This window comes from Pelophylax lessonae (assembly GCF_965119305.1).
Source record: "Pelophylax lessonae genome assembly, chromosome: 1".
Taxonomy (NCBI): Eukaryota; Metazoa; Chordata; class Amphibia; order Anura; family Ranidae; genus Pelophylax; species Pelophylax lessonae.
In genome coordinates, this window is record NC_138768.1 from 520925751 (window position 1) to 520953288 (window position 27538).

Consider the following 27538-nt stretch of genomic DNA (forward strand, 5'->3'; position numbering starts at 1 on the left):
CTTTATCAGTTCATCCAAGACCCAAATAAGCGGCCTCCCCATAAAAAGGGGAGATCTTCTAGAGCCTTTTTAGCCACACCATGCGTGGTTACCATTATTGCATTTAGAACTCCACTTACTCACGACAATTTTGTCACAGGTGGGAAAAAGAGGCGTACCTTTACCGCTTTTAGGGGGATCTGCGGGTCCCTAAAGACCCTGGGGGCGTTTTGCACCGATACAATCCGTGCATCCACCAGTGCCCTTGCATGCACAAAAAAAAAAAAAAAGTGTGGACGCAGACCCCCAATAGAGTCGCTATATGCCAAGCCCACCTTGAGAACATAAGAAGGGGAGGTCACTGACCACAATCCTGCAAGGAGACGGCTAAAGTTCCGGCAAAAAGACCCATTAGACCAAAGGATCGCCCACCATAGCCCCATATAAAGGGGAAGGGGGCCTGCCATGACGCAGACAGAGTACCCCCACACAACAATGCCTGCATGGCACCCCCCCCCCCCCGGTTTTAGGTGGATGCCAGGCAGTCCATCCTTGATCAGCAGCTCGGTTAGTAGCTCGGACCTGGTCAGTCAACCGGACAGCTTGGTCAAACAGCCAGCCGCAGCCTCAGTTTTTAGCCTGATCCGGCCACGTGAGGCATCCGCTGGTCAGCTTGGTCAGGCACCTCATCTCAGTCAGCTCGGTTCAGGTACCTGGACAGCCGCTGACTAAATTTTCAGCCAAAACCAGACACGTGAGGCGCAGACCCGCAAGTGAAGAAACCTCCGTTTCCCTCTACCCCCCCCCCCCAAAGCATATAACCACCACAGGGAGCCCAAAGGACATCCCTGCCCCAGTCACTAACGCCCAGGGGGGCTGGGAACTTGTTCAAAGATCCCCCCCCCCCCCCCGTGTGTGATCCACATAGCAAAAACCACACAACCCCCTTACTGAAGTGGCAAAGCCAGCTCCTACCCAACCCTGGGGGGGGGGGGGGTGCATGGAGGTAGGTTAGGGCCAAAAGACCACTGACTGTTAAGGGGCTGGGGGAAATGGAAGGGAGTGGCCCACGTCCACCTTGAGACCACAAGAGCTAAGGGGGGCACTACTTACCATACCAATGACAATCAGGTGAGCGCCACTCCAGACAGACTACCTCTCCACTGGGGGTGGGGGGTGCTGACGGTCAAAGGTCAAAAAAAAAAAAAAATCAAAGACCGAAGCCCCACCCGGGAACTAGGTCTTCTAAACTAGGCAGAAAAACTGAATCCTATAGCAGAGTGGGTGTATGCCTTTAGAGACTGCCCGATGGGTGTGGTAAAGGTTTCCTGCCTAGTGTCCTCCTGTAGGGGGCAGCATAACCCAATAGTTTTTAAGAAGCATATGAAGTTGCGTCTGTCAATGAATGGTAGAGAAATGTAATTCTCAATTTAGGTCAATATGTATTCTGCTACATATATTTTTGTTAAAAAAAAAAAAAAAAAAAAAAATCCTAAATAAAAGTGTATATTGATTGTAGAACCTATAACTTTTTGCAAAAAAAAAACAATGGGATACACTTATGGACTTATCCGTAATTTAGCAGGACTGCAACATTGCGGCAGACAAATCTGACACTAAGTGGTACTTTCTGGGGACCAGTGATCAATGAAAGAGAAAAAAAAAAAGTAGTGTTACTGTATAAGTGACCGGCACTGTATAAATGACTGGCAAGGAAGGGGTTAACATGGGGGAATCAAGGGGTTAAGTGTGCTCCTAGGGAGTGCTTTCTAACTGTACTGGATGCACTAGACTAGAGGAAAAAAGATCCGAGTTTAAGCTTAGCCAAAACACGATCCAGAAGTGGCTATACTGCGGATAAGATAAGTCCTCTAGCAGTTTAGATTTACTAAAATTATTGCATTTACATGTTGTGTGAGACCAGATATAGTGAATGCAGGGTCTTGGTTTCAAAACACTTTAAATGCCCAGGTTAAACCAAACACACTTTACTATACCTGCTTTCCAAATTGATTGCAGGGAAACCCGAGGATGTGTAAACCTTTCTCAGCATATTTGGCGTGCATTTCTACAAGCTGAGTGTAGTTTACAGGTGTTTTTCCTCATTTAGATGCTACATTGACAATGACACACACATAGCCCCTGTGGAGAGATCAGTTGTTAAGTACAGTGCAAACAAAGGGAAAAAAAAAAAGTTCTTGGTAAAGGCTCTGATCATAAGAGTGGAAAACATTCCTGAAACTAGGCTGGCTTTAGCTGGAAGTGAACCATTTTTTTTTCCAGGTTTAAAAAAGGACTCCAATATAAAAAAAAAAAAAAAAAAAACACACACACACAACTTTAAATCCATCCGAGGGACAGTCTTAAGCTGGTTTAGAAGGCTGCCTACAGCTGTATTGGACAGAATATAGTTCCAACCAGCATGCCTCAGTTTTGTAGCAAAACACCCCACGCGCAACAACCTCAGAGAGGAGACCTGTGTCCGCTGAATCACAAGTAGAGGCTTTTACAGCTAGTGAAAAAACCCCATTTGCATCCTCCATTAAAAAATCATTAGACATTAAGTCTAAGTTTGGGACAGCCAAAGCAGCCCAACTCAATACTGGTCATCCCGACACGAGCATCGTGCTGGACAGTAAACTGAGCAAGCACAGCTCAGTATCTGTTTTTACTGCAGAAGGGACAGGACATGTCTCTTCTGCAATATAAAGAAACTAGGCACAGTACTGAAATGACACTGGATTAAAACAAGCACAAATTATACAGGGATATGCTCTGTTCATATTTCGTGTCTGAGGTTTACAACCATTTTAAATTACAAATAAGCGCAAAAATTGGATTTTTGTCTTACCGTAAAAGCCTTTTCTCTGAAGTTCATTGATGGACGCAGTCTGTTCTTCACAGTACGGTTATACTGCCCCCTAAAGGAGTAGGACACTAGACAAAAGAAAGTTCTGGCTACGCCTATGGGCTGTCCCAGGAGGTATACTCCCTCTCTGCTATATGATGTCAGTTTTGTAACAAAGCAGTGTCAGACTCAAATAGAGGGTTTTTATGGTAAGGCAAAAATCCAATTTTCTCCATCGTTCATTAACGGACGCAGTCTGTTCTGCGTCTTAACAGAAGGGACATCCCAAAGCAGTGCCATAAAACATGAGGGGTGGTAACAGCAGAAAATAAATACCCCATGGCTGAACCATAGCCAACATAGGACTCATCAAAACCAGACGAGACCCACCTGAAAAAAAACAAACATTAAAACACCCTCAAGGGAGACTAAAACACCCTTAAATCGCAGCCTGCAAAACGGAGGCATCTGCAGATGCCAGCCTTCAAAAAAAAAAAAAAAAAAAAAAAAGTATGAACAGGCGACCAGGTAGCCACCTTGCAAACCTGAACCACAGGATGCCTGATGGCAAAAGGCCCAGGAAGCACTAAGCGTCCCGAGTAGAATGCACCTTAACAGGGAAAGGAGGAACCTGACCCTTAATTAAATAAGCCTGCACAACTGTCTGATCCATCTGGAAATAGTTGCAGCAGACGCAGGCACCTCTTTCTTTGGCCCATCCGTGAGTACAAAGAGTGAATCTGACTTAAACAAAAAACTCTGTAGTGGCCAAGTACACCCTGATTGCCCGAACCACATCCAAACTATGCAGTGCAAATTCCTTAGGATGTTTAGGCTTAGGACACTAGGAGGGTAGCACAATGTCTTTCATGCAAGTGGAAACCACCTTCGGCAGGAAGGACAGATCTGGACGAAGCACCACTTTATCCCTGTGAACCACCAGATAGGGAGAAAGACTGGATAACACCCCCAGTTCTGACAACCTGCATGCAGAACTAATAGCCACCAGGGCAGCCACCTTCTAAGATAGGTAAGCAGGGGAATCTCCCAAATATTTTCAATGTGAGGTTTCTGCAGAACCCACAGAATGAAAGGTCCCAAGTGTCACACCCCCTAGATAAAGTATACATCAGCCGATACTGACCCCCATGGAGCCACTAGCACATCTGTGGCATCTGCCAGAGGGTCCCGAGAACAGGCCACAAACCTCTGCAATTTTCTGTTGATCAGGGATCATATCAGAATGGAGAGACCATTCCCCTTGATCCAAAGCCTGCTAATCCGCCTGCCAATTTTCCACTCCTGGAATGTGAATGACGGAAAGAGCTGGAATAAAGTGTTCTGCCCATTGAAGGATGCCTGCCACCTCTGGTGCCCCCTTGGTGATTGACATAAGCCACTGCCGTGGCATTGTCTGATTGAATGCGCACTGGACAGCCCTGAAGGTACTCCGTCCAGTGGACTAGGCAAAGCGTTATTGCTCTCAGCTCCAGAACATTGATTGGTAATCTGGATTCTTCCAGGGACCAGACCCCTTGAGCAGAAAGCCTGCTGAGAACACCTCCCCACCCGGACAGACTGGCATCTGTGGTGACAACTGTCTAATATAGGGGAGGAATTATTTTCCTTGTTTAAAAGTTGGGGACCAAAGTCACCATATCACGGACCCCCTGGTCACCTGGCTCTGGTGGTCCAGGAAATTTGGATCTTTGTTTAATTTGAGGAGAATTTCCTTCTGGAGGTTCCTTGCGTGGAATTGAGCAAAAGGGACCTCCTCAAAGGACGACACCATCACTCCCAGAACTCTCATACAAGTCCGAAGGGATGACCATTTGCTGGACAGCAATAGCGGCATCGCAATCTGGAGTTTTTGAAGTTTGTCCGGAGGAAGAAACACCCTGGCTGAGGACGAGTCCAAAGTCAGACCCAGATAATCCAGTCTCATGGAAGGTGCCAGGGACGACTTCTGAAGGTTCAGAATCCACCCGAACTCTTCTCATGGTAACCTCCAAGTTTGTTACCAGCACCGTGGGAGACTGTACGGAGAAGCAGATCATCCAAGTAACCCAGGACTGATAGCACTCACTGGCATAATGACGCCAGGACCGGAGTCAAGACCTTTGAAGACCCGAGGAGCAGAGGTAAGACCAAAGGGTAACGCCCCAAACTGATAGTGATCCTCTCCCACGGCAAAATGCAGAAAACATTGATGTCATACACATATTGGGATGTGAAGGTAGCCATGTTTAATGTCTATGGAGGACAGGAAATCGCCCTGATGTAGGGAAGCCACCACTGAACGGACTCCCATCTTGAATTTTTGAACTCGCATGAATCAATTCAGTGCCTTTAGGTCCAGAATTGGACACACCTTGCTTTCTTTCCTGGGGACCGTAAACAGGTTGAGTAAATGCTGAATTAGTAACTGAATACTCTGTTGTAACAGGTCCTGCACTGCCCCAAAGAGCCTGTAAGCAATCCGGGGACAGTCGCACATTGGAAGGGAAGAACCTAACCGGAGGAACGGATCGAAACTTGATCTTGTAACCGGACCGTATGCCCTTGTGAACCCACTTGTCTTGGATCCGGGATAGCCACAGGTCCAGGAACTGGCAAAGACATCACACCACCCTAGATACAGGTGAGAGTGCACCTTCACGCCAAAGGGGGTCTGGAGAAACCAGATTTCTGTTTGCCAGACCAGGGTTGCTTGGAACCACTCAAGGGGCCTTGAAGAATTTTGATCCCTTATCGCTTGACCCCGAGGGACGAAGCAGAAAAAATATTTAAACTCTGCTAAGGAGGGACCCCCTTCTACGACAAGGGTCCTTACCCTTGTTTGCCTATGGGAGAAAGGTACCCTTCCCCCCCCCCCCATAAGACCTTTAATAATGTCAGCAAGGGTAGCCCCAAACAGGCGATCTTGAAAAAGGGAGGTCAAGGTCTTTGGGGGGGGGGGGGGGATCTGATCGGCAGACCAGCATTTTAGCCAAAATTATACGCCGTAGGTGGCACAGTCCACGTTTTAAAGAGACTCCCCAAAGGGGACGCTTGGGGCAGTTCCACTCTTTGACCATATTGTCAAAATATGCAGGAAACAGAAAAGCTGAGTTAGGCTTACTGGTAACTCTTTTCTAAGAGTCTTCCAGGATAGACCTAGGGCTCCTCCTACCAGGACAGGAAACTGGTTAACCCCACCAGATAAGTGGTCCTCCAGTATTTCTCAAGAACCGTAGGACATTCCTGTGAAACATATGCATAACACATAATACAAGACATCACCAGGTGGGAATCCGGCTGTCCTGGAAGACTCAGATAAGGAGTTACCAGTAAGCCCAACTGATTTTCTCAAGTAGTGTTTCAGGACAGCCCATGAGCCAGAACTTACCAGTCTAGGGAGGGACTTCTGTCTGGAGAAACTTTTGACCAAACATCTGTTCTTGGGAAGAGGGGAGTTCCAGGCAATGTCTAACAAAAGGTCGAAAAAAAATTAGACCAGGTAGGTGCCTTACATATTTTGTTTCCGCGAGGCACCAGCCCTTTTAGCCCAGCATGTGGACAAAGCTCTTGTTGAAATGTGCATTAACAAAAAGGTGGCGCAACATTCTTAACTGTAGGCTTTAGAGATTGCCTGCTTTATCCACCTGGCTATGGTGGCCTTAGAGGCTCCATTACTCTTGTGTGTCCCTGGGTTAAAAAAAACAAAAAAACAAAACACAAATAAGGTTTCAGACTTCCTAAAGGTTCTGGTAACCCCTAGGTAGGCCAGAAGAACCCTTCTGACATCCAAAAAATTAAAACCAATTTTCTGGACAATTACAAAAAGGTTGGTAGTACAATATCCTGTGATCTATGAAAGGAAGTGGCTACCTTTGGCAAAAGCCCTGGATCAGTTTTTAACACTACTCGATCGTCACAAAATAATAAGGAAAGGCCCCAATTGAGAGGGCCTGAAGTTCACCGACTCTGCGAGCTGACGTAACTGCAATCAGGAACGCAGCCTTTAGTGTGAGAAATGTCACTGGAAAATCTTTTAGAGGCTCAAAAGGAACAGTTACCAAAGCCTGAAGGACTAGAGATAGGTTTCATGTAGGACAAGATATGACCAGTATTGGTTGTCCTGGCGAACACACACACACACACCAAACTTTGCTATAAAAATCAGTTTCTCCAGAAGGGAGTACTGGAGAAAAAAAAAAACTAATGGCTGCAGCCTGTACTTTAAAATACTAAGGGCTAGACCCTTGTCAGCACCCTCCTGAAAAAAAAAATTCCAAAATAGATGGGACGTCAGGGAATACTTTGATTCTCAGATAACCATTTTTAACCTTTAACCTCAGAAGAAAAATCTTTTGATCTAGTGGGGAAATCTTGTACCCGAGGTATGTTCCTTTGAGAAGGTTTTCAAGAAGATTTGTCCTAGCGCCCTGAGGAACTCCTGAACCATACGGAGATCCTCCTAGTTTTTTTTATACTAATCTGCCACTACTAGGAGGTCATCCAGATATGGGATGATCAGAATTTGTCTAAATGGGGCCAATGCTTCCCCCCCCCCCCCCCCAGGACTTTTGCGTGGGGCTGAAGACAACCCGAAGGGCAGTGCTTGGAACGGGAAATGTTGAATCTCCGGTCCTAGCCTTACTGCTAGTATGCTGGGTGAATAGGGATGTGGAAGTAAGCATCCTTCAAGTCCAGCATTGCCATTAAGCACCCCAGGCAAAGCAAATTTCTTATGGAATACACCGATTCCATGCGAAAGTTTGTATTTGATCGAGTGATTTAGAGCATGTAGATTCAGTATTAAGCGATAACTCCAAGGGTTGCTTTATCACAAAGATGTGGGAATAAAACCCCTCTCTGCTCTGCCTTTGGGACCAGGACCAAAACATTCTGATCCACCAAGTCTCCTACCCAGAGCAGTAGCCTTAACTCGATCTCTGGGCAGACTGGTGATTAATCTCTCCGGAGGCCTGGCATCGAACTCATTTGTGCCCCTTGGCTACGAGATTATAAAAAAAAAAAAAAAAAAAAAAAGCTTGAAGTTATCCCTTTCCACTGAGGAAGGCCCTTATCTTCCTCCCACACTGCGGAATGAGTCATTGCAGCTTGGTGGGTTGTTGAGGAGAACAAGACCCCCCCCCCCCCCCTCCTCTGCCTTTGTAGCTAGTCCAATACTTCTTGGGCCTGCCCTCCTTTTCTTGCAGATCCTGTTGTCTACCCTCCTTCCCTCGAGAAAACTTCAGGAGTTGGAAACTTCCTCCTTTTCTGCAGTATGTTCCAGAGCTTCTTATAGCCCAGGACTAAAAAGATGGTCGCCTGTCAGGGGAAGACTGCATAAGCATAATTTGGAAGCAGAGTCTCCTGACCATGTTTTAAGCCAGAGACTTCTGGTTGAATTAACCAATGCCGAGCTCCTAGCTGCCATCCTAACCTCAGCGGAGGAATCAGCCAAAAAAACCTACTGCCTAGAAAAGATTTAATAATCTGATCTCTTGGGGTGTCGGCAGACGAGTCTTTATTTGTAAAAGCCACAACTCCAGGTGTTTGGCTAGACAAGTAGACGCTAAGGCCGGTTTGATTGAGACTACTAATAGATACCCCCCCCCCCTCTTATCCATGGGGTCTTTAAGTGTACCCATATCAAAGGCTAGATCCATCTTTTTGGAAATCTCAGAGGGGCATCCCAACTTGGTAAACTTGTTCCATGGCTGAGCCATGTCATTGATGGGAAAATCCTGAAAAAGGAAGCCAATTTTTTCTCCTTCTAATCAAATTGTATCTAGAAGGGAACTTTGCACAGGAGAAACACTGGCCTTTTTCTTATACATTCCTTCATACACAAGATCATGCTTTGATAGCTGAACCTACTTCTCTTCAATTTCAAGTGTAGCATAGACCGCTTTTAATAAATTATATCTTCCAATGACAATTTGCATCTAGAGCCTTTGACAGATTCCCTATCCTTAAGCCAGTACACACGCAAAGATTTTCCACCGACCGGTCGTCCATCTTTTGTCCAAAGTGGCGTTTTGTTGGTTGGAATGTGGCTAGACTGCACGCGAGTTTTCCCGCACGACAAAATTCTACTTCAGAAGTGATGTCATGTGTTTGCTTTCTTTGTGTTCTCTCTGAGCATGCCCAGTCTTGCTCATAAGATTTTTTCCCTGTCGAAATCTGTACTGACTGCATGAAAATCGGATGTGTTTTGATGGACAAAAATGTATAGCCTGCACACCAGATTTTTTTCCGGCCGAAAAGTCGAGTCGGTTGTCGGAAGCATCATACTAACAAGCCGAAAATCGGCAGATATGTCGGACAAAATTCCTGGCCGAATTTTGACTCGTGTGTACGGGCCTTTAGGCTGTTCCCCCAATTCTGACCCTTCCTGTGAAGGATGGGGAGATGCAGACTCATCTCCTGGATCCATACCTGCACCCTGCAGAGGGACTCCAGCCATAGGCCTAGCCAAGCCCTGACTCAGAGGGAGCCTACCTTTTAGTTCTTTTAAGAATCTTGACAAAATGCAGAGGATAGTTCATCTCTAACTGAAGTAAGCATCTTTTGTGAGGATACAGTTGGATCATCTGTCACTAGTATATGCATAAGCGGCAGACCACTTTACTCCATGAGGAGCCAAGTTTTGCCCCAAACACTGTGGGTGGTAGCACTAGGACTTTGTCCAGAACCTTCGTCTGTAAGACATTTAAAACATTTAGTCCAAGCATTGCCACCGAAATCTTTAAACACGCCAGTGTAGGAGAGAGGAAAAGTGCCCCTTTCACCAGGCCCATAAGCTATGATGGAGGGAAAAGAAACACCCCACAGGATTTGCAAGAGGGAAGATTCCCCAGGCTTACCTGAGAGGTGCCGATGCCAGAGCCTGCGTCTTCTGCCTGAGCAGTTGCTGCAGAGGCATCCATCCCACTCAGTTTGTGTTCCCACAGCCTCCGCTGGGTTTTTCACGCAACACCAGCTGTGTCTGTGCTTAGAGACCAGAAACAGAGTCTTCAGTGCCCATTGATGACCTCACCGTGACCCAGAAGTAACCTAGTCACTCGGAGCTGTGAACAGCACTCTGTCCTGGCCTTCAAAAGAGAAAGCAACACACTGCTTCAAAGTTTGCCTGTACTGACCCAACTCCCCTGCTGCCAAAACCCCACATGTGGCTCGGAAGAGTCTCCCCCCCCCCCCTGATTCTTTGACACCATCTGTGGTCCTGGCCCTCCCCAGGCACTGAAAACAGGAGATACAGTAGCCACCACTACCCTGTAAGTTGGGTTATTGCTCTAGGCCAGAGAAGGTAAGTAACAATCCCTCAAAGTCTCCAAGGAACAGACCATGAGACGAGGGACCAGGTTTCAGGAAATATGTTAACCCCGTCCAGAGGAAACACTAATACTGAAGGTGAGGACTGGAGGACCGCCTTTTATCTGGTGGGGTTAAAGCATTTCCTGTCCTGGTAGGAGGAGCCCTAGGTCTCATGGGCTGTCCTGGAAGACTAAGAAAAACCTTTGCCGCTCTGGATGGCTTGCGAGTGCCAAACGTAACCTGCGCCACAGTCGCAGCTGCGTCCTCCACTTTTAGGGAGTCATGCACAGATACAACCAGTGCGTCCAGCAGCGCCTTTTCTTGCGCAGTGGCGGAGGGAGAAGTGTCATCCTCAATGTCAGAGGAGGCAGGGTGCCAGGTAGTAGACCCGGCAGGGAGACCCATGTCTGCAGTGGCCAAATCAGTCAGAATCTGATACAGATGAGGCAGGTCGTTTTTGGCACTTCGTCCCTTAAAGGTCACCTCCACCCAGGACACAAAAGGATTCCAGGACTGCTGACAGTGCATCTATGGTTGGCTGGAATCCAGAGGACCCTGCGGCCTCAGAGAGGGTCAGGTGGGGAAACGTGTTCCACAGAGTCCATGTCGCAGCAGTGGAACCCCACACAAAGATCTGAGGAAAAAACAAAACATGTCCCACCGCACCATAGGATAGGGCCCCTTAAGAGGTCAGGCACAAAGCACTGAAGACCTCCAGCAGAGAGCAAGAGAGGACCCCCCCAGACTCCCCACCCGCACCAGGATGTCTGTACAGCACATGTCTGCAGCGATCTGTAATTAGAAGGAACCCTGAGTGTCAGCACTAAGGAAACCAGGAGGGGCTCCACTGCAAAAAAAAGCCTCTAGTGACTCCAAAAAACATGGCCGCCATTGATTTTCAATGGGGATCCACCCGCCCCCCGATGGGACAAAGATAGCAAAAATAAAACCTCCCTTACGCCAACATTTAAAGATTTAGGCCCCTTTCACACAAACGATCCGTTTTTTTAGGCGGACCCGATTGGATCCTCCATACATCCCTATGGGGTAGCGGATGTCAGTGGACACATCTCCGCTGCCATCAGATTCCGATCCTGTCCGTGCAATCCAGACGGAAGGAAACCCCATTTTCCATCCATCCAGGGGATCGGATGAGAACAGATATGCGGTCCGTTCTCATCCAATTCCCCCATAGAGAACAGCTGGGATCTGACACCTCCCTCTCCGCAGTGAGCGGAGACGCCGCCTGCTCAGCAGGGATTGCGGATCGATCCCCGATGAGCAGTACGGAGTCCGCTGACAGAGGTGGACCGTGTGAAAGGACCCTTAGGTGTACTTTAAAAAGGTGAATCACATAATTGAAGCATCAGTCAGGCGTATGCTTCATGCAGGACTCTTTAGTATCAAAGCTTACCTTGCATGAATGAAATGCGGGCTGTCTAAAAGATAGCGGCCTTGCTTTAGAGCCTCTGACCCAGAAGAAGCTGGATAAAGTGGATCAACTATTCTGGCTGCTGGCCACTGACTGATAGCTGGCCCACTAGTATTTTTAGTTGTCAGCATTGGTAGGCTACACATTGCTCATTTGAGACTTCAGAGATTCTCTTCATTTTAGACACCCCTGTCTTGTGGGTTTACAACAAGATAAAAGGATCAGCAGAGCACAATATGCAAGCATGGCCTGTATAGTGGAAAAAAAAAATTACCAAACCAATTTTAGAATAGAAAATGTCCCCCTTATGGGGAAGGGGCGGGGGGTACACATGCCTCCCTATTAAACATCTTTACATGATAATTTGACAAAAAATACATTCCATTAACACATTAAAAATAATGCTCGACATGAGCACACAACAGTAACATCTAACAGCTATGAATCACATCATTGATACATATGCAACCTCATTTGGACCACTCGACAAACGTACAACGGTTTCCTCAGGTTCATAAAAAAACAGCATTAGGGGAACCCAGGTCTGTTAAGTACTATGCTTTACCCTGAGGCAAGGAAACAGTTTGAGAGTTGGTAGTTGCTAGAAAAAGTAGATGGAACAGCACCTATCCCACACCATTTTATTTCTTGGGACAACCCCCATGTTCTGTAACTAAGCCTTTAACGATCTTGTATGCATCATTTAGGAAACCTGATTAAATGAACAGATTTTGCCATCTTTCCTGTACAGCTGAAAGTAGTTTTGTACTTACACCATCTCAGCATTCTCTGGATTGTATGCAATCACAATTCACTACTGAATGTTAGCCTGATTAAGATAATACAGGTGGGAGGAAAACCCAAGCCCCCCACCCTTTCCCAATATATGTTTGATGGTCCAGCAGCAGAACTAAACCCCCTAGCCTATCCGTCACAGCCAAGGGTGCTGGCATCTTAGTCTGTTTGGTCTGCTGTTGCAATGATGCTGCACATGTAATCAGTTATGACACCAGCCATTTGATTGTTTGACATTTTAAGAGCAAAAGCAGATGTGACAATTGTCATTCACAGCATGCCTCAAACATAATAGTTTTAGGAAACCGTTAAATCAATGGGTTAGTTAAGCTTTAAAGGCTCCTTTCCCCATTTTTTTCCCAAAAACACCCCACACATTTCCTCCGCCCCCATGTAAAAATAAGGAAGGTGTATTTATTTTTTTCCCCAGAGGAATCTGTAGAACACTTCATGATAATTAGATTGTGGGTGCAATGTCAGGCTCAGACACTGCCTCCAGAGTTTATGCCTGTACCTCTGAGTTGTCCACTTGAAAGCTAGGGGAAGAGTTAAACTAAGGGTGTTCATTGAGAACTGCATAAGTGTAAAATGGGACTCTCACTTTCTTCATTCACAGATTTCTGTGAATGAAGGGATCAGCTCTGAAAAGGTGGAGCTCTGCACAGCCAAGCCAATAGGTACAGGGAGCAGATTCCTCCACCCGCTGTGACGGGTGTAGAATTGGGGAATCGAAGAGAAGGGGACAAAAGCTATATATGGGAAGGTGAACTTGGCCTTGAAGGTATAGACAAGCCAGTAGCCAATGCCACCTGCTAACATCCACTTTTGTAAGACAAAATATGAGAACAGAGATAAGTTACCTGTATTTCTCCAGGGAAACTACGTTGCCATCGATGTCAGTAGCAGAGAATTCATAAATAGTCTTCGCATTCTTCCAGTCATCCACCTGGGCGCACTGCAATAAAGGACTTTATTAGACCTCTGGGAACAGAGCTACTATTAAAATATATTACAAAGGATATAAACCCACTTTGTATGCACCAAAGGCTTTTGTAAACCCAGGTATTCTGTTATACAAGTAGCAGAAACATTATGGTGATGCACAGTCTATGCAGAAAAAAAAAAAAAAAAAAAAAAAAAAAAGGAGCTGTAGCAATTTAGCAGGTCCACCCACTACAGGCTGCCTGCAGAAAGTTAGTTGTGCAGGTACAAGGAGCATGTGCAGCAGGGACCCTGCAAAAAAGGAGCATGTGAAGCAGGAAACAATTTCTTTTGTTTGCAAAGCCTGTACAGAGGCCATGTGCCTCAATGCAACTATACAGTATCTTTAGAAACAAGCCTGTCCTTCGATGTACACGTTATTTGACTTTGTCCCCCCCCCCCCCTCATGAGGATTCCCTATTTAAGGTTCTCAACCTTTGTGTAGCTGGGATTGGACTACCAAAATGGGTAAAGTATAATCGAGAGATCGAGAGAGAGAGACAATGGGGAAGCAGAGGACCATAGTTCCTGATTAGTAGGAACACACGATCTCTCCCTTCCTGTCGAACTGTCGATGGCCGTTCTGTTAGTCTCCTCAGCGGCCGCTGGACCCCGCAGACTGCCTCCCACTGTGTCTAATCAAGCGTGCCCCCCCCTCCCCCCCAGAGCCTTAAAGAGGTTGTAAACCCACGTTTTTTTTTTTTACCCTGCAAGAGAAACACGAGCTAGTATGCATTGCATACTAGCTCATTATGAAATACTTACCTTAGAACAAGCCCCCGCCGTGCCACACGCTTACCTGTATGACAGGTGACATGTTCAGTCGCCCGTCTTTCGGGATCGCGGCATGCGGCCATCTGATTGGCCGGACCCGCGATTAAGTCACTCCCGTGCGCAGCTGACGGTCACAGCATGGGGCTCTGAAGGAATGGCACCAGCGGCCGTTCCTTAAGAGCGCATGCGCCAGTGATGTCACTGGCTGCATTTAAGGTAAATATCTCCTGTTTAGGAGACATTTACAGTACCTATAGGTAAGCCTATGATAAGGCTTACCTATAGGTAAAAGTTGCAGAGGGTTTACTTCCTCTTTAATATGCATATTCATGGGCCACGGCTATACAGTGAGTAGATGGAGCCGTGTAAAAGTGCCTGGAGACCGGTCTGGAAGAGAGCAGAGCAGGCATTCAATGAGGCCGGAGTGGTGAAGCGCCTGCAGGCCTGCGAGTGTTGAGGAGAGTATAGGCCCTCAGAAAATAGCAGCCAGCTGCTGAAGGCCTCAGAAGCGATGCGAGAGGCAGCTCCCATGGGTCCCCGGGTGTCAGAGGGGGGGGGGAAGGAGATCGTATCTGTCAGGGCACAGGGAGCAGATGGCAGGTCTCCTTACCGGGCGGTGATTGCCAAGGCCCTCAGATGCACAGCACACGAGCGGTACCGTGAGTAGGCTCTGGGGTCTGTAGCGCGGCAATTCGGTCACCCAGAGACGACCTGAGGGTAGCCCACAAAGTGTACCGTCGATGAGTGCAGAAATCTCCTCGGCTGCGGGCACAGCTACGCGGATGGCACTGGATTGAGTGGTAGATGCGGCGGAGCTCTGGGACTACAAGTCCAGCGCGGCTCACGTCCGGACACGCCCTCCCTTTATGAAAGATTTGTCTGCGAGCCAGATGCAGCCATCAAAAGAGCCACGTTCCCGACCCCTAATCTAAAGCATCCTAGCAGCAGGTTTAAAATAAATTTGCATTGCCATTAGGATTTTTTTATAGAAGGCTTTCTTCCATTTTTTTTTTGTTTTATCAATGTGTGCTGTTCCCCCAAGGGACAAAGTACATGTATTACTTTGTCCCATCTTACTAGGTGCTGTAAATGACTAGCTGTAAGGTTGGACAGGCACCCCTCCTCCCCTCCATGGTCGTCAAACACCACAACTGGCAAGGAGGTTGCTTCTTTGACAGATGGCACTTTTCTGGAACATTTTAGCTGACAACCCCCCTTTCCTATGCATTAATCAGGAGATAAGTGCCATAGCTGCATTGTCAGATGGCCATGGAGGGAGGAGGGGATCCATGTCAGACCTTACAGCTGTACCTAGACAAAGCACAGAAGGATGGGACAAAGTAACTCACGTTGCACTGTGAAGAGTCCAGGTGCTTACAAGGATTAATGGGCCCTAACAAATCATGAAACCCATTAAATACTCAGATATTTATAGAAAGTTTTTGAACAGAAAGGAAGGCCAAAATGTATAGCTTTGGTTATACAAGTTCAGCCAATTTGAAATCTGATCCCTTACTTCAGCAGTATTACATATCCAAATGTCTAGGTCTTAACACAGAATTGTATGAACAGTATTTCCCGACAGGATACCTAGGTGAATTATTTATTAAAAATGCAGACATGCCGTCCCATTAATCTAAAAGCTCATTCGGCTCAAGCATTCCCAGTCTCAACATTACTGGCTAGTCATCCTTTCAACCGTCCTCCCTCCATAATGTTATTCTGGGACAATCTGGGTATTTTAGCAGATGAGAAGAGAACTACCCCTTACCAATAACACCTTTCTCATGACAGGTCTATAGTCCCAACAGTGTAATGAGTCACTGGCTATTTAACAGAGATAAGATGTTCAAGGATCTCTAGTAGTCTCTCTACAGGGATTGTTTTTAACAAATGCTTTAGGCTCGGTTCACACTGATGCGATGCGGGAAGGCTGCGAATTCGCAGCCTGTTCCCGCATCGCACACGCACCCCCGGCAGTTCACACTGCCATATGCGATCCGCTGGGGGTGTCAATGTAATCTTAACGACACCCCCAGTTTGATCGCATATCGCAGTGCGATCGTGCACTTCGCACAGGATCGGATCGCACAAGTGTGAACCGCTGTGCGATCCGATCCTGATGCGGCAGCAAAAATGCCTCCTGTGCGTGTTTGCTGCGGGTGCGATGCGAATTTAGCCATACAAACTGTATGGCTAAACTCGCACCGCACAGCTGATCGCATGTCATGTCGGAGCAGTGCGCTCCGACATGACATGAGAACCCCGCACACGCAGTAGTGTGAACCGGGGCTAAATGTCTGTATTTCATAATTTATGCACACACAACAAAGCACACCATAGAACACAATTAGTGAAGCTGTAGTAGGCGGGACAAATTCAATATCCATGTGCATCATGGATAAAAATAAATACGGTAATTGTTTTGCTGGCCCTAGCTGTTTATCACTGCAGTTCTACAAAGAATGAAAATCTACACACTGCCCCCACAGCACTATCCCAGACCCATCAGTATTACAAAACATCACATTATACTCTTCACAGAGGAGCTACTGTTTACGGTTTGTTTGTCTCACTTTTGAGCCAGAAAGGAATTGAGGACACAGATCCCAACTGGGACTATAGATCCCAAATCCTTTCGCTGCAGCCTCAGCTTGCAAATAAATGAAAACACTCTGTACATTAATTTCATTCACAAACTGAAGCACAGTAAACCCTGGGGGGGAGATTTCCTAAAACTGGAGTATGCAAAATCTGGTCCAGCCATCTATGGTAGACAATCAGCTTACAACTGCAGCTTCTTCAATTAGGCTTGGACAATAAAAACTGGCAGCTGATTGGTTTCTAGGCACAGCTGCACCACTCTTGGGTAATCAACCCCATTGTTTACTATGCTTCAGTTATGTATGCCCAATTCCCCCTGTTGTATTGATGGGGCCAGGGCCCCCCTCATCAGCAATCCTGGCTACCAGAAAGGCATTAGCACTCAGGGTGGTCCAGGCTACAAACAGGGACAAACTTACTAAATCCCTTCAGAATCAATTCTTTCCACTACCCCCCCCCCCCCCCCCAATCCGATATTCAAAAAAGTGATACCAGCGTTGCGTTCCCAAAGTGATACTACATTTGTTTGTTGCCAAAAGGCTGATAAGTGAGATTTTGATTTCTGTCTGACCACATTAAGGGCTCTTTCACACGGGCGTTCCGTATGTCCATTTTTCATCCCATCCGTTTGCGGATGAAAAACTGACATAATGTATCTCTATGTAAATACGGATGATCATCCTCTGACATCCGTTTTTTGTCAGTTCAGTTTTTTTGAACGGAGGAGAACCCTATTTTTTCTTCCTTTCAAAAAACGGAACTGAAGCAAAAACGGATGTCAGTGGTGTCATCCGCAGACATCCGTATTTACATAGACATGCATTATGTCAGTTTTTCATCCGCAAACGGATGGGATGAAAAACGGACATACGGACCGGATGACACTTGTGTCATCCGTGTCCGTTACAAAAAAAAAAAAAAGACCTGATCTTGCAGTCTGTCACAGGACCTTGCTTCCTGTGACAGACTGCAGGAATGCATTGCACCAGATTCAAACACCCAGCTATCCTGGAAGGCAGTAGTTGAGGCCTAGGTAGGTCACTCAAATTCTCAGAAGCACAGAATCTGGGCCCATTTGGAAACTTCTATCTGCAAAGTAATCTGGTCCAGAAATCAGTCTATAGACCCACATAGCACGGCTTAACCCTGCCCCATCCCTACAGTATTTGAATGACAGCAGCATGAGCCTATGGCTCCCACTAATCTCAGCAAAGCTTGTGAAATGCTTACCTCTGATCTCTTTGGAAATCAAATGATCTCCTCATGGCAGTTGTCTCTGGTCTTATAACTATACTCAGCCTCCATCTGTGTGGAGCCTTTAATACCATTTCTCACAACATCCTCCAATGGATTCACTGACACCCCTTAACTGGTTTAAATTTTCTACGGCCCTGCTCATTACATCCAACTCAAATCTTTCAAATCTCTACTGGGAGTGCCCCAAGGTTCATAGTCTTATCTTCTTCCTCTTGATCTCATATTTCGTAAATGCAACATCCACATCATTACCTGCCACCCTTACCGATTGTTTACAGAAACTCAAATCCTGGCTCTCACCAACTTTCTCAAATTGAGAGTGACAAAACCGAGGTTCCAATTGGTACGTATCCACCTTGACAAATCTTGTAGTTGTAAAGTCAGAAGGTTTTCTATCTTAATGCATTTCTATGCATAAACCACGCAGACCGCCCACTGTAAACATACATTGGTACTTTGACGTTAAATACTGGGGTTACGGAAGCAGATAGCTGCGATAACCCCTGTATTGCGATAACCCCTGTATCTTTTTTTTTAAACAGTGGGCAGTCCCAGAGGCAGATTCACCACAAGATCACCTTTATAGGTGGCAGGAAAGGGGCTCCACCACAGCCACCGGTAGTGGGGAAAACAATCCGGTGTGCTCTCCTCTTGTAGGAAGTACAGTGGGGGCAAGATGGCCCCCACTCGACTATTGCCTTGGAGGACTGGAGCGACATTATACGTCACTTCCGCCAAGAGCCTTAAAGGCCCAAAATATAATGTTTAGGGGTTGATGAGTAATTATCTAGCAATAAATTAAAAAAAAAAAAAAAAAAAAAAAAACGAAAACCTGATGATTTTAACTTGTAAACAAGTGTCACAAACTTAAGTGGTTAAGAAAAAAAAGCCTTCTGTGTGCAGCAGCCTCCATCAGCCCCCCCTAACACTTAACTGAGCCCCATCTCTATCCAGCTATGTTATAGAAGTGTCTAGGCTGCCTGGGACTCCCCTCATTGGCTGAGACAGCACAGCGGCACCATTGGCTCCCACTGCTGTCAAAGTCAGCAGGGAAAGGGGGCGGGGGCAGGCTACGGCTCAGGTGTCTGAATTTAGCTCAGGTGCTCCCATAGCAAGCTGCTTGCTGTAGAGGCAAGCAACAGGAGGGAGGGGCCAGGAGTGCCAAAGACCCAGGAAGAGGAGATCTGGACTGCTCTGTGCAAAACCACTGAACAGAGCAGGTAAGAGTAATGTGTTTCTTTGTTAAAAATAACACGAGACTTTGCAATCACTAACAGTTTTTCAGTAGGATCGATACCTCCATAGTCTTTCCCTCCCCTGAGGTAAAAAGTTTGGGTGTCCGCCTCAATAGCACGCTATCTTTCCTAGCCCACATCAGTAATGTCACTTAGACAGCATATTTCCATCTATGCAAGATTAATCGTCCCTGTCCGTTTCCCACACCCAACAGCACTGCCATTCTCATTCGCAAGCTTGTCACTTCTTGCATACATTAGTGCAAATCCCTTCTTTTTGGTCTCCCTTTGAAGTCACTCCATAAACTGCAACTGGTTCAGACCTGCTTTCTCCCATAACCACTAGGACCCCTTCAATTTACTCACATCACTCCTGTCCTTCAGCACCTTCACTGGCTTCCAGTTAAATATCGTATGGATTTCAAGATTCCGTCATTTACAACCTTGCTCCTCTGAATCTTTCTGAACTCCTGCATATCGGCAGACCGTCCCGCACTCAGTTCTTCCATTTACCTGAATGTTGCATCTGCCTGCTTGACCACTATGGGAATTAGAGCCTTAGGCCCCTTTCACACAAGGTCCGTTCAGGTCATCAGTTCAGTCACGTCAAAATGTATCCGTTGTCATCCGATCCGTTTTTTTTTGACGGATGAAAAATAGGGCATTCGTCCGTTCAAAAAAAGCAGAGTTATACTTACTGGTAACTCCTTTTCTAGTAGTCTTCCAGGACAGCCCATGAGACCTTAGGGCTCCTCCCCCAGGGACAGGAAACATTCCAAAATTTAAATAAAAGGCAGTCCCTTAGTCCTCACCTTCAGTATTTCATGAGAACCGTAGGACATTCTGTAAAACATACATAGAAATTATATATATATATATATACATATATACATATATACATATATACACACACATCATACATTATACATAATACAAGACAAACTGGGTGGGAATCCGGCTGTCCTGGAAGACTACTAGAAAAGGAGTTACCAGTAAGTATAACTCTGCTTTTCTCAGAATCGTCTTCCAGGACAGCCCATGAGACGATGAGCAAGAAACTTACCAGTCTAGGGAGGGACTACTGCCTGGAACACTTTCCGACCAAACGCCTGTTCCTGAGAAGAGAGGAGAGGAGATCCAGGCGATAATGTCTAACAAAGGTCAAAAAGTTAGACCAGGTAGCTGCCTTACAGATTTGGTCTGGTGAGGCACCGGCCCAAGACGTGGACAAGGCTCTTGTAAAATGTGCATTGATCAAAGGTGGAGCCACATTCTTTATTCTATAGGCTACCGTAATAGTCTGCTTTATCCACCTAGCTAAGGTGGCTTTAGAAGCTTTTTCCCTCCTATATGAACCAGAAAAAAAGCACAAATAAAAGTATCACACCTCCTGAAAGTTTTAGTCACCTCCAGGTACGCCAGAAGAGCTCTTCTAAAATTCTTCTCCTTTTCATTACTTGGAGAATTACAAAAAGGTAGGTAGTACAACATCCTGTGTCCTATAGAAGGAGGTAGCTACCTTGGGTAAAAATCCTGGGTCGGTTTTACACAATTCTATCTTCAAAAAACATAAGACAAGGCTCTCTTATTGAGAGGGCCTGTAATTCACCATTTCTTCTGGCTGACGTTACTGCAACTAGAAATAAGGTTTTTAGAGAGTAGTTTCTCAGATAAGTCCTTCAAGGGTTCCAAAAGGGATTGTTACTAAAGCCTGAAGGATCAAAAGATAAATTCCAAGCTGGACACGTTTTTACCACTGTCCGCTTTGTCCGGGCACGATGCCCTCCTGAAAAAAATTCCAAAATAGATGGTACATCTGGAAATGGTCTGTGATTTTCAGCCATCCAAAAGTGAAACTGTCTCCATATTTTGGAATATATATTTCTTGTGATATGTTTATGACAATTGATCAAGGTTATAATTACCTTGTCTGAGAATCCTTGGGAGTTTAGTATCTGCTCTTCAGATACCAAGCAGTTAGGTGCAGGGATCTGACGTATGGATGGGTTAAGGGACCCTGCATCAACAGGTCCTGTCTCCAGGGCAAGACTATGGGAGGCCAGGAGGTTAGGACTTGAAGGCGTGTGAACCGTGGTCTTTTGGGCCAAAAGGGCGCTATCAGAATCAGATCTGCGTCCTCCTGGATGAACTTCCAGAGGACCTCTGGGATTAACCTGACTGGAGGGAAGGCATAGCAGAGACTGAAAATCCAGGGATTTGCAAAGGCATCAACCGCTAAGGACTGATCCCATTGGTTTAGGGAAAAGTATCTCTGTTTTGCTGTTCGTCTGAGTTGCAAATAGGTCCACTCCTGGAAGGCCCCACCTGGCTGCAATGTTCGCAAATTCCTCTGGGTTGAGGGACCAATTGTCCTGATATACCTGGTGGTGGCTGAGATGGTCTGCTAGACCATTTTGCATTCCTTTCAGATGAATAACTGAAATGGAGGCAAGATTCAGCTCAAAAAACGGAATTTTTGTAAAATCTTACCTGTAAAATTCCTTTCTCTGAGTCCTCCGACAGTCGCCGCCTCTTCATATTCGTCACATATGGGGTATTAGACTTTGCTCCGAAGGAGTAGCTAGGCAACAGAATATGTTAATAAAGCTTTTAACATATCCAACATATCCCACCCTCAAGGGGTGGTCCCCTCAGTCAATACCCTCCTACTTCCTGCAACCATATCTCAGTTTTAGTGGAATAGCAGTAGAGTATACAACCAAACCCCAAAAGAGGGGCGGGGGCGGCGACTGTCGGAGGACTCAGAGAAAGGAATTTTACAGGTAAGATTTTACAAAAATTCCGTTTTCTCTTACGTCCTCCGACAGTCGCCGCCTCTTCATATTCGTCACATATGGGGACGTCCCAAAGCAGTGCAAACATGAGGGGTGGGAAACACATCCGCGCCGAAAGGCAACGCAGTTTCCACATCAAGAAAGGAACCTTACCAAAGGAAGGAAACCAGCTTGGCAACAGCAAAAAACAAGTGCTCAACAGGAGCAACAACCCAGGAAAAGGCAAAAACCAGGGGATACAAAACTTATCCCAACAGCCAGGAGTCCCCAACAAGGGACCCTAGGGAACAGCCGCACTAAGAACCTTGCGGCCAAAGGAAGCATCCGCCGATGCCCGAACATCTACTTTGTAGAATTTTGTGAAAGTGTGCACGGTCGACCAAGTCGCCGCCTTACACACCTGGGCTACAGAAGCCCCATAACGACAGGCCCAAGACGTACTCAGAGATCTAGTAGAGTGCGCCTTCACAGGCACAGGGGGAACCTTCCCCTGCAAGGCATAGGCCTGTTCAATGGTCCGTCTGATCCATTTAGCGATGGTAGAGGCTGAAGCCGCCATGCCCTTCCGAGGACCCTCTGGAAGAACAAACAAGGAGTCCGTTTTACGAAAAGACTAAGTCGATCGAAGGTAAACCCTGATCGCCCGAACAACATCCAAAGAGTGCAATCTCACCTCCTGTGGATGTTTAGGCTTCGTGCACAACGAAGGCAAGACAATGTCCTCATTAAGATGGAATTCCGAAACACGTTTCGGAAGAAAGGAAGGATTAGGTCGCAAGACCACCTTATCCAAATGAATAACCAAGTACGGAGACTTGCAGGACAAAGCCGCCAGTTCCGACACTCTGCGAGCCGAAGTGATCGCCACCAAAAAGGCGACCTTTTTGGATAACATAGACAACGAGATCTCCCTGATCTGTTCAAAAGGAGCACGTTGTAACACAGATAGCACGAGATTCAAGTCCCAAGGGGGCAGAGGATCCCTCCTAGGAGGAACCAGATGCCGCACACCCTGAATAAAGGTGCCAACCAAAAGGTTGGATGCCACGGGACGTTGAAACAGAACGGCCAGAGCAGACACCTGACCCTTTATCGTAGCCAGCGCCAAGCGCTGATCAACACCCGCTTGAAGGAAAGACAGCACACGGGACACCGAGTACGTGCGGGGTGAAAACCCCCTGGACTCTCACCAGGCAAAATAGGCCTTCCAAGTACGGTAGTAAACCTTCCCAGAGGAAGACTTCCTCGCGTTGATTAAAGTATGAACAACCTCCGGAGAGAGACCCCTCTCCTTCAGGACCTCGGTTTCAACAGCCAGGCCGTCAAAGCCAGCGACTGTAAAGCAGGATGGTATATCGGTCCTTGAGACAGTAGATCGTCTCGAAGAGGCAGACGCCACGGGGCGTCGACCGCCAGATTCACGAGGTCTGCGTACCAGGACCGGCGAGACCAGTCCGGTGCCACAAGAATCACCGTGTTGCGTTCCGATTGAAACCTGCGAAGGAACCTGGACAGCAACTGGATCGGTGGAAACGCATACATCAGTCTGTACTGATGCCACGGGGCCACTAACGCGTCCGACGCGTCTGCCCGAGGGTCGCGCGTCCGTGCCACGAACCTCCTCACCTTGTTGTTGAGACGTGACGCGAACAGGTCCACATCTGGAAGACCCCACTTCGCGCACAACGTCTGGAAGACAGCCGGGTGGAGAGACCATTCCCCCTGATCCAGGGTCTGGCGACTCAGATAGTCCGCCTGCCAGTTCTCCACCCCCGGAATGTGAACCGCCGTTATCGCCGGGACATGAGTCTCGGCCCAAGACAGAATGTCGGCCACTTCCCGAGCCGCTCGGGCACTCCTGGTGCCCCCTTGGTGGTTGATGTAGGCCACCGCCGTGGCATTGTCCGTCTGCACCCGAACCGGGCAGCCCTGCAGCCGGTCCGTCCAGCGACGAAGACAGAGACTTATCGCACGCAATTCCAGAATGTTGATCGGAAGGGAGGACTCCCCCTCCGACCAAGTTCCCTGGGCGGACAGAACGCCCAGAACACCACCCCAGCCCGACAGGCTGGCATCCGTGGTGATTACCGTCCACGAGATAGGACGAAACGACTTGCCCCCGGACACCATCGGGGACTGGAGCCACCACAGAAGGTCTTTTCTGGTGTGATGACTCAACGAGATCTGAAGATCCAGAGATTGAGGTCGCCCGTCCCACTTGGACAGGATCTCCGCTTGGAGACCCCGCGTGTGAAACTGGGCGAAGGGAATCGCCTCGAAGGCCGAGACCATCAATCCCAGACATCTCATGCACGTCCGTAGAGACGATTGCGGAACATCCCGGAGGGACCTGACTTCCTCCTGAAGAGTTCTGAGTTTGTCGTCCGGCAGGAAGACCTTCGCCTGCACCGAGTCCAAAATCATTCCCAGGTAGGGAAGACGAACAGACGGACTCAGTGCCGACTTTGGAAAATTTATCGTCCAACCAAACTCCTGCAGAGTTTGCATCGTGACAGACAGGTCCTGCTCCAGACCCTGGCTGGTCGCAGACCGAACCAGAATGTCGTCCAGATACCCCAGGACAGAAATGCCCTGGGCCCTCAATAATGCCAGAACCGGTGCAAGCACCTTGGTGAAGACCCGCGGAGCCGAGGCGAGGCCAAAAGGCAACGCCACGAACTGGTAGTGATCCTCCGCAATGGCAAATCGAAGGTACCTCTGGTGACCCTCGAAGATGGGGATGTGAAGATACGCATCCTTCAAATCGATGGAGGCCATGAATTCCCCCGGAACCAGGGCAGCCACCACCGACCGCAGGGATTCCATGCGGAACTTGCGAACCCGCACAGAGCAGTTCAGAACCTTCAAGTCCAGAATCGGACGAACCTTGCCCTCCTTCCTGGGCACGGTGAACAGGTTTGAATAAAACCCCCGAAATCTGTCCCGATGAGGCACCGGAACCACCACTCCCTGAGCCCTCAGGTCCTGCACCGCCAGGTGTAGGTCCCGCAGGCGCTCCGGAGACAGTTGAAGATTTGAAGGAAAAAATCTGCTCTCCGGCCGAGAGAGAAACTCGATCTTGTAACCAGACCGAACGATTTCCTGAACCCATCTGTCCCGCACACGGGCCAACCAGGGCTGAAGAAAACCGAGCAAGCGTCCCCCCACCCCAAAACTGGGTGAGGGCGCCCCTTCAGGCCGAACTGTTATGGGCTGCAGGTCCGGATTGGCCGGACTTCTGCTTACCAGACCAGGGCTTCTTCTGAGAGCCTTGACCTTTGAACGGCTTGCCCTTGTAGTGCGGCCGAAAGGCACGAAAGGACCCCTGAGGGGGCCGAAAATTAGCATGCTTCTTCCCAGAAGCCCCCTTAGCCTTGGGGAAATGGGGCAAGAGAGTGCTCTTACCCCCGGTGATTCCCTTAATCAACACATCCAGGGACTCCCCAAAAAGGCGAGACCCATCATAAAGGCAGATTGGCTAAGGTCTTACGCGAAGATTGGTCCACCGACCAACATTTTAACCAAACCAGGCGGCGAGACAACACCGCCACACTGTGCACCCGTGCAGCCAACGGAATCAGGTCCAGGTCCGCATCACACAGATACATGACACCCTGGTGGATCTGATCCACCATGTCCAGGGTCGCCGGCGAGGCCGAGTCGGCCACCAAGACGCGCCTAAGCATCTGCGTCCAACTTGCGATCGCCTGGGCCGCCATGAGAGAAGCAAACAGAGCTTTAAGCATAGAACCCGTAACAGAATACGTATGACGGGCCAGAGACTCCAGTCTCCTATCTGTGGCATCACGGAAAATGGGTGAACCCTCTGCAGGAATCGCAGTGGCCTTGTTCAAAACCGCAATCGCATGATCCACTGGTGGAGGCACGCACCACCTTTCATCAGTGGCAGGTGAAAAAGGATAACGCAGCTTGAATCTACTTGGTACCGCAAAAGGTTTGCGCAGATCGCGCCATTGATCCTTAACAGCGCGCTGAAAATCAGCATTGCAGGGGAAAACCTGTGGCGTCCTGCGTTTCCTCTGCATCCCATAAGCCGCCAAGGCAGCGGGGGGACACACTTCGTCCTGCAAACGTAGCGTTTGCTTAATAGAAGCAATCAACTCATCCATGATTGCAAGCTCTTCAGGCGAGCCAGGGGGAGAATTATCAACCCCCTCAACTTCAGCCTCCACCTCAGACCCCACTAGATCAAGAGAGGAGCGGGACCCCGATAGGGAAGCCCCAGCTAGAACAGCCCCATCACCTTCACCCTCAGAATCAGAGGAGAGCACAACTCTGGGCCTTTTGGTAGATTGAGCAGCCACCAGCATTTGCACCTGAGCAGCAAGGCCAGCCACAATAGTGGCTAAATCCCCCCCCTGGGGGGGAAGCAGCGGTCCCCTGGCTTTCCACCAATACTGTAGGAAATTTGCCCTCCTGAGAATCCATTGCCCCTGTAATGCCAGACAACCAAGGGTTAACTGCCCCTTTCAGCAAGCGCGGCAAGCGCAGCCCACCGCGTCACACTAAGCACAATGAGACCCCCACAGGGATATGTAAACTGAACACAGGCAATGGATAGCAAGAAACAGAAGGATAAAACCTGAGACCCTCGCCGCTGCTGCTGCCTCGATCGGTGTTCCTGGGAAGAGGAAGTGATGCTGCTAGGGCGCTCTATGTAAACCTATGGAGGCTACAAGAAAATGGCCGCCATGCATGTAAAACATGCGGCCGGAGCGAGGGCAGGCAAAATGGCGTCTTTTGGCGCCGAAACCGTCGCTCCACAGTGCAGTAATGCACACATGTCTGTATGTAAAAAAACAGAACCGATCGCCGCAGCGATCGCTGTAAGTGCCCAAACATGCCATAAAACATGCCCCACAGCACACAGCTTTCCACACTGATCATGCTGACACTCATAGTGCCACACAACTCCCCCCCCCCCCTTGCAGCCCACAGCATGCAGCCGAGAGATAGGGAGACAAACAGTGTGCATAGAGACAGGTTACACAGTCCCAGACTGACACCCCTCCAGACAGACAGGTCCCCACATAAATACACTTACCTCACCACGGTGTGGGGGACCCGCACAGGCGAACAAGCCGCTACACATGAGGCAGGGAGAGTCGCATACAAGACGCTCCGAACGTGGGTTAAGAAACCGCACAGCGTCCAGTGAGGTAGCCACCTCACCAAGCATCCCTGCACCGAACAGGGATGGGTCGTTCACTATGCCAGGAGCGTTACCTGGCTGAACGCTCGATGGCAGACTGGGAAGCCACTGACCCACGACCTGCGACCAGGGGGATCAGCCCGAGACCCAGTCCGCATGATCCTCTTCGTCCGAAGAACTAACTAACACTGATAAAATAACAGCTAAGTAAAGGTAGAGAGAAAAACTCAAAACAAAATATTAAAAAGAAGAAAGAGTCTGGGACATAAAGTCCCAGCACAGAGAGAGCCAGCCACTCCTGACAAGCTAGACATTAAAACTGAGATATGGTTGCAGGAAGTAGGAGGGTATTGACTG

General features: G+C 48.0%; 1 protein-coding gene across 1 annotated transcript in view; it reads right to left on the minus strand.

Annotated features, from left to right (window-relative positions):
• The window catches only part of GPX4 (glutathione peroxidase 4), a 53290-nt gene that overhangs the window by 14243 nt on the left and 11509 nt on the right, over positions 1–27538 (minus strand). Inside the window, exons 2-3 of the mRNA XM_082264768.1 lie at positions 13223–13317; positions 1977–2121 (exon numbers count right to left, since the gene is read on the minus strand). Of these exons, the coding sequence (XP_082120894.1) occupies positions 1977–2121; positions 13223–13317 (240 nt within the window). The remainder of the gene's footprint in view (positions 1–1976; positions 2122–13222; positions 13318–27538) is intronic.